General features: G+C 51.0%; 2 protein-coding genes across 2 annotated transcripts; one reads left to right on the top strand and one right to left on the bottom strand.

Annotated features, from left to right (window-relative positions):
- Window positions 1-94: 94 nt before the first annotated feature.
- Window positions 95-8,461, bottom strand: PRPF4 (pre-mRNA processing factor 4). Its single transcript, XM_033000096.2, has 14 exons — window positions 8,313-8,461; window positions 7,547-7,724; window positions 7,149-7,335; window positions 6,834-6,921; window positions 5,987-6,066; window positions 5,642-5,735; window positions 4,693-4,787; window positions 4,331-4,389; window positions 3,607-3,730; window positions 2,445-2,534; window positions 2,028-2,150; window positions 1,764-1,871; window positions 1,560-1,678; window positions 95-1,386 (listed from the first exon to the last, which is right to left on the bottom strand). The coding sequence occupies exons 1-14, from the start codon at window positions 8,382-8,384 to the stop codon at window positions 1,193-1,195; spliced, it is 1,611 nt and encodes a 536-aa protein (XP_032855987.2). The 5' UTR covers window positions 8,385-8,461; the 3' UTR covers window positions 95-1,192.
- A 219-nt stretch (window positions 8,462-8,680) lies between these two features.
- CDC26 (cell division cycle 26) lies at window positions 8,681-9,299 on the top strand. The gene is made up of 2 exons (XM_042786816.1): window positions 8,681-8,851; window positions 8,939-9,299. Exons 1-2 carry the CDS (start codon window positions 8,771-8,773, stop codon window positions 9,113-9,115), a joined length of 258 nt encoding a protein of 85 aa, XP_042642750.1. The 5' UTR covers window positions 8,681-8,770; the 3' UTR covers window positions 9,116-9,299.
- Window positions 9,300-11,019: the final 1,720 nt, after the last annotated feature.

Raw genomic sequence — 11,019 nt, 5'->3', positions numbered from 1 at the left:
GGAATAGATAAGAGCTAGCACCCCGCACGTGGCAGATGACACCCCAGGACTTGGGAGGGAGGAGAAAGCCCACACCACTCCGCTAGAAGGAAAGTAACTTGTGAACAGGTTTGGGTTTTATTTCTTAATACACGATCTCCAACTGCAGTGCAAGTGCTGAGAACAGAACCGGGTTCGTGTTCCCAGGGAACCCGGACAGCTGCTCCCCAGCTGACAACGGGCTGATGAATCAGTCTTCTCTTTTCTCCTGAAGGTTTTTTACAGTAGCAGACAGAAATCAAACTGTGTTGCAAAGTACCTGCAATTTCTCTATTTCTTAGTCAGACCCAGAGGCTAGGGTGCACATTCAAAACATGTTTTGATTTTCCAGGACACAGCATTTCCAAAACTTCAATTTAAAGAATAAACAACAAATAATAAAGCTCCCCACAGTGTAAGTTAGAACAAGACAGTCCTACACCAAAATAGCCGCCTTCCTATTATCCCAGGTGAGACACAGCAAAAACTTAACCAGGAGATGCCTACGTGGATTTGAAAGACCCAGCTGGTGAGACTGCTCAAGGAGCTAGGACACAAGATGGGACATGGAAAAGAAAAATTTCCCTGGTCTTTAACATCTACTTTAATTAATCTGCAAAAGGATGCAGACCTCCACATTCAGGCTACCTTTGCAGAGGCAGGGAAGTTATGTTTCTGTAACTCTGACAGCTAGTTTTTCTTTCTTTAAATGCATGTCGTTTGAGGCCACAGACTCCTATCAAAGGCTCCTGGAAAATTGAAGGCAAGAAGGGTATTAACAGCAGCTGACCAACACACGCCGTACCCGAGGTGCTGTGTGGCTACCTATGAATGCTTAAAAGAGACTGGAGAAAATCTGCGAGCCTCACTTGGAAGGGAGGGTGGAAGCAGGTAGATCATCTCCAAAATACAGCAGAAAGCAGTATCTGCAGTACAAAAATGAAGTCCTAAAAAGTAGAAAAACACCACCTGAGCTGCGACTTCAGCCAAGCCCTGGCAAACACGGTGCTTTGAAACCACCTCAACCCGAGACCCAGTGACTACAGCTGCCGTAATGCGTGGTGCAGTAAGCGATTCCTTTTTTTTTTTTTTTCCCCTCTTTAATATAAAAATAGCAAGTCTTAGTTGAAAGCCATTAACATCTCCGTTCCAGTTCATCAGCAGCACCTCTGGGCTACTCCGCTGTCCACAACTTGAAGGTCCTGTCATAGGAGCAGGTCGCTATCAGCTGGCCGTCGAGGGAGATGTCCAGTCCCATCACCTTGCCCTCGTGACCAGCCAGCGTCTTCAGCGGGGACCAGCCGGGGTGAGTCCAGATCTTTGCAGTGTTGTCGTAAGCGCCTGTGAGCAGGAAGTTACCGTGATTGGCTGCAGCAGAGGATGAGAAAAAGGGAGAAGTGAGATTTGCAAATAAAAACATGACCAATCTTCTCTGCTAACCAGTACAGGCCTTCCTGACCTGAAGGTCTGAGTTGCCCCATCCCCTGCCACCTCAGCGCAGGAGAGGCAGGGATAAGGAACACCCAGCAGGAGGTACTTACGTTCAAATTTCACCCCGGTCACCAGGTTCTGATGGGCAGGGATGGTGTAGATGCACTTCCTCTGGCGGAGGTCCCACACCTTGCAAGTGTTGTCACCGCTGCCAGTTGCGACGTGGTATCTGTCACAGGGTGGAGGAAGAACGTGTTGGGAGCTGGGGTTTGTATTTGGAGCTTCCATGTCAAGCATGCAAGTTCTTCTCTTACCCATTTGGGGAGAAGTTAACCCCGTAGATCTCCTTCAGGTGGCCTTCTAGAAACATGATGCAGCGTCCTGTGCGCAAGTCCCACACCCGACCAAAAGCATCCAGCCCACTAGGAAAGAGAACGCGAGCATTACCCGCCAGAGCCTTCAGCAACTGCCGGAGCACGCTCAGCCTCACCAGCAGAAATCGCTGGGGTGCTTGGCACTGGTCAGCCACAAAACCTTGATAATATTTCACATCCAGTCCTGCTGCGAAGCCAACTCACCCGGTGCCAGCCAGGGACCCATCCGTGTGAAAGGCAATGTCGTAGACCCCTTTGCTGTGCCCCTCCTGATGGAGGATCTCTTCCTGAGCTTCCAAGTCCCACAAGCGCCACGAGTGATCATAGCTATAAAAACAAAGCATTTGTCCAACTAAATGTATCTGCCAGGAGAGTAACAGGCTATCTCACTAACTGCAGGCATTTTATTTCCAGCTGGAGACCAACAGGGTCTCACGTGAGGGGCAGAGAAAGGAATCCCAATGACCTGCTGTTATTTACATTGCCACAGTCCAGCTGTTGCCAGGAATGGCCAACCCATGTCCCTGCTGGGCTCCTCTGCAGTCAAGCAGGGGTACCCGCTGAGCTACCAACCAGAGAGCTAATGGTAACATCTTAAAGCAAATAACCACATCTCCATACCAGGTAGTACCCAGGAACCTCCCAGACGGGTGCCACATCACGCGTGCCACTCTCATGCTGTGTCCTTCAATATCTGCAACCGGTTCATCACTGAAAAACAGAAACAAAAATTATCAGACGCTGGTCAGAGGTGGCTGGCTCTAGACAGGTCTTTGCAAACACTATGAGCACAGCAAAAGATCTGCTAATTAAATGCAAGCTAGACAGAAGCATCAGCATTTTAATTAGTAACTCTGAATTCTGCCTTTTGTTCACGCAGCTAAAGGTCTAAGTTCTCCTGGGATATTTATTATTCCTGAAAATGACCAAGGCCCTTGTCATTAGCACTTTGAAAGTGCAGAAACAAAATGTGGACTACCTGAATTGCAGGGAATTTTACTGTGACTACACAGAACACACCCTGAAGCACAGCAAATCCTGCTATTCTGAAGAATTGCAGGGAGGCAGGAGAGAGCAAATATTTACTCTCCCAGAATTACAGGCAGCAGGTCAGTAGACTTCAGCAGAAAACCTGAACAGCATTTAGTTCCTTTCCAACAGGCTAACTAGAGAGACGTAGTCACACGAGACCAATAAACCACCTGTCCCTTTGCACAGGTAAGCTTCTGCAATTAGCTTGCAGCTAAGGATAAACAGCTGAGAATCTCAGAGCTGCCTGCCTCTTCCGGAGGTGCGCTGCAGTAGATGCTGTGCATCTTCCGAAACTGCACTGTGCAATGACAGAGCCACTTGTTTTCATTACAGGCTGAAGCTTTTGTGCATGGTCATGTATTTGGTTAGTCCCTTTCTGAATACCAGTGCTTTCCAAAAACTCAAAAGTTTATTTCTTAATATTCAAGAGGGGAAATTTTCTCCTAAATGAAAGCTTAGAATGAAAAAATCTCCAATCTTCCATCCGTCACCCAAAGCAGTTTACCAATGCCCAGCAGCAATTCTGACTTGATTATTTTCAGACGATCTTCCCTCACCTTGATTCCCCTAATCAGGGTCATCTCTTTTCCTGCTGAAGAAGGTGGCACATACTGAGGCCAGGAATTGCACTGGTATAACTACAAGAAAAGGTCATATTTGCAGGAGGATGGTAAATGTCCAATGTTTAGTAACACCAAATAAACTCCAAAACAATAATGCTGCAGTTGTGTGTGTCTGGTATCATTCTGACCTTTCAAGGCTCCAGAGTTTGACAGACCCATCGGCTGCACACGACGCCAGGTTAACATCCTTCTTGTCTAGGGAGACAGTGGCTTTGGGATGAAAGACTATTGCTCCTACGTTGGTGTTATGTCCTTAAGAGAAAGGAAAATCAAGATTTGAAATCTGACACATGATCGTGGCCAATTCTTCAGAAAAGCAGCATTTCTGTTACTAATTAGTCAGGTACCAGTGAACACTTTCATTGTGTCCCCCCATATTGGGGGAAGTTGCATTGTAACTACCAGACACATCTGTCCTACAAAGAGATGCACTTCCAGTAGCACCCGCTGAAGAGTATCAAACACCAAGGTTTGTAACCTCAAAATGTAGTGAAAATTCAACAGGTGAACCAAGAGATTTGTCCTCACATTTTTCAAAGAACCTCACTGCTGTTAAGTGACCTGGCCAAAAATGCTGATATTTGGCTTTAAATAACTCAAACCAGGTTTTGAAAGAAAACAAAATACCATTCAGAAACAGGAAACTTGGGTCTTAGCTCTAAGGGAAAGGCCTTTAGACTTCCTCTTGATTATATGAGACATGCTCATGCTCCACAAGCTTGAGTGATGCTCTCATTAGCATAAAATCTGCCCAGAGAACACCGCATTTTGAGTCACAAGTCAGGCAGATATGTAAACCTAGAGAGGAACAAAAGGGCTACGCAAAGAGTCTCGCTGAAGGTCGCTCTCTACCTCGCAAGGTGTGAACAAGGTTGCAGTCAGGCACAGACCAGAGCTTGCATAATCCACTCCTGTTGAAGACAAGAAATAGGTGTCAATGCTGAGAGGAACAAAGAACAGATCAAACACCAAGCTGCAAAACCATCCAGAGGGGTTCTGCTAAAATACCAATGCACTCGGGGCAACCAGACGTAGGAACTAATGGACTCATTGAAATCTCTGCTAAGCTCTAAAACAAAGTGAAGAGAGTTCAGAGCAGGAAAAAGAAGCATTTATGACCTCTCATGATTCCCAAGCCTCCAGTAACATCCCCCTCCTTCACCCCTGCTGTGCTCTCCCAGCCCCTAAAGCAAGTGCTGTAAAAGAAAACTTACCAACAGGCAGTAGCGAGGAGTTTGGAATTGGGGCTGAAGTGGCAGTAGGACAGTGGGCGATCGTCTCCAATTTGACTGCAGAAGTTATTTAAGGACTGTAACCAAATACAAAGAAAAGAATAAACAAGCAAAGTACAAACAGCCTAGAGAAAGCCCCAGCCAAAGACTGAGGTGAGGGAGGCAAACGTACGCAGGAGGCAGAGCCTTGGGAAAGTCACTTCCCAGGAAGGAGCTGCCTCGGAGCCACTCCAGCGCCAAGGAGGGGGGCCAGGAGCCAGCCTGACCCACGGAAGGTAGCACGGCCCTGGGGCACAGCCTAGCTGCCAACGTGCCGCCCGCCCGCCGTACTTGCCACCAGTAACCCCGCAGGCCTGCTTCGCAACTTCGGCAGTGGGTGCACTTAGGGCAGAAGCAAATCCTCTGGCAGCTAACGGCTCTGGGTATAAACTGGAATGGAGCAGCAGCACACGCTGTGCTTGAGCCATTCTGTTCGGTTAAGCTGGGAATCTGACTTAACATTTACAAAAAGGGCATCTTGGAGACATCTAAAACATGTTTTGCATTACTGTGTTTGTCATTATTTCCCTTGGTTTTATGCACTAGTGACCATGGTACAAGAAGAGGAAACTGAGCAGTCCCTTCCTAGCCAGCTAAACCTGTGACAAAGCCAGGAATAAACTCCTTTAGCTTCACAGACAAGTGGCAAGGCAATGGGGGGATGTGTCTTCATCCCTCTGCCACGCAAAAATACATCTCTCTGAATCACTGAAGAAAGAGTTAGAACATGCATACCCCAGGGAAAGAGAGAAAAAGCAGAGCATTCCAGCAGGTGACAGGCACAGCACAGAAAACAACGTGCCCCTGGACAGCACCTCCGGGCAGCTGATCTCTTTCTGATCTCTCTGGAGATCAGCAAAAAAGTTTTAAACACAGCAGCTGCCAAACCTACTCGCAGGGATTTGTGCAGCTCCTGTCTCTGCGATGTCCTGGTCGCCTCTGGAATCTCTTTGAGCAGCCGGGCTTCTTCTAGCCGCTTCACCGCCCTGTAAAGAGCAAAGGTGGAGTAAGAAGCCCCTGCATTTTCCCTACCCTGCTGCTGGAAACAGGCCTTCACCCCCCACAACTGCCCAGTCTCTCACTGAGAACTCACGCTCGGAGCTCACTGGACTTGGCTACCAGTGTATGTTCCCCATTCCTTCGATCTCTGATTTCCTGCACTACCCACAGTGGGATTAGCAGCTAGATTTCACAAAAGGTTGCATCTCCTTCCTTCCTTTGGGCCATTTTTCCTTACCTAGGGAGCGAGTAGTTAGCAAGCCACAGCCTCGCTGTTTTCAGACTGCGTGGTCCTTCATGGTACCAGGTTTGCTGATACTGTAAGAAAAAGAACAAAACTGAAGAAAAAGCTCTCCCATTCAGCTACCTTAGGTAACCTTTTAGTATCCAAGTGCCACCACAGCATCTGCTCTTAAATCTTACTGTGTTAAGGCCTCTTTTTAAGGGCATTTTGCATAACTATAAGCCCTAGAAAAAGGGATTAAGAGAGACAAGTCAAACTCTGCCCTACAGATCAGATCCTGAGGTGCTGCTGTTTCACTCAAGAATATTTCAGCTGAACGCTAACTCACTTTTACTTAATGACATACAGCTCCTTCCTACACATCACCCAGTAAAAAGAAAGCCCAGAGGTGCAAAAATCATCCTTATTGCTTATAGCAACCCTCAAAAATAATAAGGAAAAAATGGACTCAGAAAATAGACAGGAGGAAAAAAAAGGAAGAACCAAAGGCAGAAACAGATGCGGTAGCAGGAGCATATTTTTTTTCTTCCCAAGCATGAAGACAAACAACAAGAGTTGCTATAGTAAGGAACAGTCCAAACACCTGATCTCCTTTTCTACACACTTTGTGCAGCATGGAATTTGGCCTGCAGGACAAGCCAGCCTTAACGCTCCTGATTTCGGTACCACATCACCAGAGTTTTGCCAAAATGGGCAACACCGAGAAGCAGGAAGGGATGACATAAGAATCCACAGATGGACCAAAACCAAGAGTCCTGGACAAGGCAGAGACAAAGTAAGGCACTGCAAAGGGTATCACACGTATCTCCCTCAGCACTGAGAGAACAAGAGACACCGTTACCTCTTCTTTGGATTTTTTAGACCTGTCGTCATCTTTCCTGGTCTTTTTTAATGCATCTGTGCCAACCACTGAAAGGATATTTCTTAATCTGAAAAGAAAAACATGAAATTGTATTCAATGAGTGACTTCTCAGCTAACCTGACAAATAATCATTGTCAGCCATCCTTTCTTCCTCACATTCTGGCTGCATTGTAATGAAGCATTACTGACTGGCGGCACTCACTGCACCCCAGCTACAAGGAAAACATCAGGAATTTGATAAACTGGGTAAAGCTGAGCGTTCCCAGTTCGCAATGCTCGGGGCAGACACAGCACCTCTCCCTCCTTTCTGCAGGCCCTTCTCCAAAGAGCGTGATGGGCTCCCCAAGAGCTCGCAGACAGGCTTTCACTTCAGAGTCGTCAGTGGACACGTTGATCTGCCGGGCTCTCTTCCTGCGCTCAAACTCAGCCAGCACCTCCGCCTGCCGCTCGCTCATGTGGTCTTCGAGATCAAAGACCTCACCTGGACAAAAACCGAACGGGTCGGATTGAGAACAGCGATTGGACAAGGGGTTCCCCTCAAAAAGGAAGGGCCAAACAAAGAGCCAACAGTACAGGCAACGGTCTCGCCTTTTTTGCTTTCAATTATGCTCAAAGCTGATCAGAGGCTTTTGAAGGTGTCACATTCCAGAACAAGATGGGGAAAACAAAAAAAGGTAGTTCAACATTCTCACCGCTGCTTATGTTGATGTTGCCAGCCTCAATTGCAGCTTTCATCCCCTCTTTCCCCAGCAGCCCTGACTCTCCTTTTGCCAGACGTTCCCTTTCCTTCTCTTCCAAACTGCCATAGAAGATGGGGGCTCTCTTGGGCGGAGGAGCATCGCTCTCTTCTGCGGGCTTGCTCTTTGTGGCCTGGAAGGTAAAGGCAGAATTTTAAGTGTGTTTTGGCTAAAAAGGAGAAAACAAGGAGCTTGGCAGCACAAGAAAGTGCTGCTCTGCTAGAGAGTTTGTGCACACACCACGAGGAGACCCTGGAATTCTACGTGAGGCTCATTTCAGGCAATCAGGCCGTGCCCCAAGATCCAAAGTGAAGTGCCCCATTAAATAATTTGTTTAAATTAGACCACGTTGTCTTCCGTTTCTTATTATCTCACTGGATCGCATTTTTAAGGCTCTGGGGTTTGGGGGGGGTGCTTTTTAATTTTTTAAAAAGTAAGTTTAGCCCATGCAACTTTTCCTAATCTCGCTGAACGAGCCCCAGGAAGGGCACGAGTGACGCCGACCAACCGGCTCCCGGTGCCCTCCCCGGCAGCAGAGCGGGGCAGAGGGCGAGCAGCTCACTCCTCCCAGGAGAGGAGTCTTACAGCAAGCTTTCCAAGAAAAAAAAACCCCAAAGATTCTGTAAAAACTCGTGAGCACACACAAGCGCTCCGCTCGCGGCCTCCCCGCACCGCCCGACCCCACAGGCCCGCGGGCCGGTACCGCACCCCCCCCGCCCACCTCCGCCGGCGCGGGGGCCCGCACGGGGGGCCGGGCGCCGCCACGCGCCGCCGGGGCCCGCGCGGAGGCCATGGCGGGCGGGAGCCGGGAACCGAGCGAAACCGCGAAAACGTCGCTGCCCCGGAACCGCTTCGCGGGGGCCGGTAGTGGCCGGGGGAAACGGGAGTGGGGCGCGGTGCACACTGGGAGGTGTGGCCGCGGTGGGGCGCGGGGCACGCCGGGAGACGCTGTGCCTGTTAGCGGCAGGGGACGCGGGGCACGCTGGGAGGTGTGTCCGGAGGCGCTGTGTACGCCGGGAAGTGTGGCCGGGGGGCGCGGAGCGTGTTGGGAGCCGCGGTGCCCGTTAATAGCAGGAGGCGCGGAGCACGCTGGGAGGTGTGGCTGGGGGCGCGGTGAGGGCGCGCCGGGCCGTCGCCGGCGGCCGAGGCGGAGCGGCGGCGGGGCCGGGCTGGAGCGCGATGCTGCGGCGGAAGCCAACGCGGTTGGAGCTGAAGCTGGACGACATCGAGGAGTTCGAGAGCGTCCGGAAGGACCTGGAGGTGCGAGCGGGGCCGGGCGCGGCGCCCCCCGGGGACCCTGCGAGGCGCCGGCTGGCAGCGCCGTGACGCGGCCCCTCTGCCCCGCAGAGTCGCAAGAAGCAGCGGGAGGAGGCGGCGGCGGCGGCCGGCGAGGAGGCGGCGGCGGCCATCGCCCTGGGCGCCGACCACAAGAGCCGGGAGCAGCTCATCAGCGACCGCATCGGCTACAAGCCGCAGCCCAAAGCCGGCGGCCGCGCCGCCCACTTCGGCACCTTCGAGTTTTAGCGGCGGGGGCGGCCCCGGGGCCCGGCGGGGCGGCAACAGGCACCCCCCGCACCGGGGGCACGGGCCTTCCCCCTCCCTTTTGCTGTTTGTTTTTTTTTTAAGCTTGGCTAACAGGCCCATGAGCGCCCCCTGACCAAGTGTTTTGTTTTAAATAAATGTCTTTTTTTTTTTTGTTTTTGGTAAATAATTACACAAGCCGCTTTAAATGGCCACAGAGACTGTGCAGGCAGGGATAGGAGCACCAAGACCACAGTGTCCCGATACTGCAAGGCAGTAAAATGCTGCCGCTGCAGAGGGATCTTCTGATGTAGTAATCTTAAACCTGGAGCCAGGGGAATGTGTTCATTTAATCCTTCAGCCCTAAAAGCTGGTGACCTTGCTAAAGACAAGGTGCTGGGTGGTATCTGATGGTGTTCTACAAGCCTGTGTGAATCAAGGCAGTTGGGTGTCCCAGCACTGGGCGCACCAGGCAATCCTTCCAGGTGCTGCTCCGTCCTTCCCTGGGGAGGCCAGGGAAGAAGCCCCCGTGTCCACTGAAAGAAGTCCCCGTGCCCACTAGCTTCATCTCATGGGGCTGGGCTGTACTGCTGCTCGGCATCACAGCTGGGGTGTGGATGTGGTCCCTGGCAGGGAGCAGCTGCAGACCTGGGTGCAGCAGCATATACGAGGCTTACGGACAGAGACTGGCATCCTGTCTTTTCTGATGAAGCAGTTTTTCCTTCACGCTTACCCGTTTCACTTTTATTCAGCCCTGGGGAGCGCATCAGCCCAGCTGCACTGGTTTGTCACCCTCAGATGGAGTTTCAGGTAGCTGCCAGGGATATTTGTTGCTTGGATCAAAGGTCACCAACTATTTCCTTATAGATGGTGACAGGTAAAAAGCAGACAGATCAATTTCAGACAGAGTAACCAGCACGTACCTGGCTTTACAACATCAGCTGCCTGGGCACGTAATGGAAGGTGAGATAATGCAGAGCCCCAAAAAGGAGTCTCACTGTAGGCAGGTGACCAGAACGAAGCAAGTTAAGAAACCGTTCCCTCCAGCCCAGGGAAGGAGGCAGAGCTGGGTGCCAGCAGCCCTGGGCCGGCACCAGGACACCCCCAGGGAATTCAGAGATGGGAGCGGAGGCTCCTACTGCTCCCAGCTGGGACTGCTTTGTACCATATTCCATACACAGCAACCACATACATTTTCCCAGTGTCTCAAGTAATATTCCAAACCAGACTCGTTAACTTCATGCTTCATGTGTTGTAGGTGCATCAAATTTTAGGCCAGGCTGGGGAAATGCACAGAACTTAAAACTTCAAACTATCCGTCAAACGGGAGAGAGCCACAGTCTGGCCGACAGCAGAGCTGCTTTTGCAGTCTAACACCACAAAAAATTACCAGAGATAGCTCTGCTATCCAGGCATCCCCAGCGTGTCCCAGGTGTGACAGGGAAACATTTTGGGACATTGAGTTGCACAGGGGAAGAAATACCAACCCAGCTCCTCATTTATTTTATGTGGATGAATACAGCCTAGAGTAAACCTCGGGGAGGGAGAGTGGTATTCCCTGCCGCACACAGACACCTTCTGTGCACCAAGGGGGCTCATTATTGCAGCTCCCTAAAACGCGTCCTTGGATTCTTCCCTCTGCAGGGGAAAGCAGATCTGGGAAGCACCAGCTCCTCTTTCCATCTCAGAGTACAACTGGACTGACACAAGCAGCAACTCGCGTCTCGGTGACTTCCCGCATCCCCCCTCCAGCAGCCTCAGGGCTCAGTGCTGGGGGGGGTGGGGGGGGCCCAGAGGACGCTGCTCCTCGCTCCCATCCCACCACCTGCAGAGGACACGCAGCCCCTGCTGCTCCCTTCCACCTCACAGCAGGAGTCGTGCTAGAGACAAGGGGCTGGGCAAGGCCA

Source organism: Tyto alba, unplaced genomic scaffold (assembly GCF_018691265.1).
Source record: "Tyto alba isolate M040663 unplaced genomic scaffold, T.alba_DEE_v4.0 Super-Scaffold_11, whole genome shotgun sequence".
Taxonomy (NCBI): Eukaryota; Metazoa; Chordata; class Aves; order Strigiformes; family Tytonidae; genus Tyto; species Tyto alba.
The sequence above is the reverse complement of the archived record's forward strand: the minus strand, read 5'-3'. Positions and strand labels throughout refer to the sequence as shown.

Excerpts from the sequence above, each read along its gene's own strand:
- PRPF4 (XM_033000096.2), bottom strand. The coding sequence starts at position 8,384 with ATGGCCTCCGCGCGGGCCCCGGCGGCGCGTGGCGGCGCCCGGCCCCCC. Across the intron at positions 6,922-7,148 it reads CCTGCAGAAAGGAGGGAGAG|ATTAAGAAATATCCTTTCAG; the intron begins GTGCTGTGTCTG and ends TTTTCTTTTCAG. Across the intron at positions 4,788-5,641 it reads AGCTGCACAAATCCCTGCGA|TCCTTAAATAACTTCTGCAG; the intron begins GTAGGTTTGGCA and ends ATTTGGTTACAG.
- CDC26 (XM_042786816.1), top strand. The coding sequence starts at position 8,771 with ATGCTGCGGCGGAAGCCAACGCGGTTGGAGCTGAAGCTGGACGACATC. Across the intron at positions 8,852-8,938 it reads GCGTCCGGAAGGACCTGGAG|AGTCGCAAGAAGCAGCGGGA; the intron begins GTGCGAGCGGGG and ends TCTGCCCCGCAG.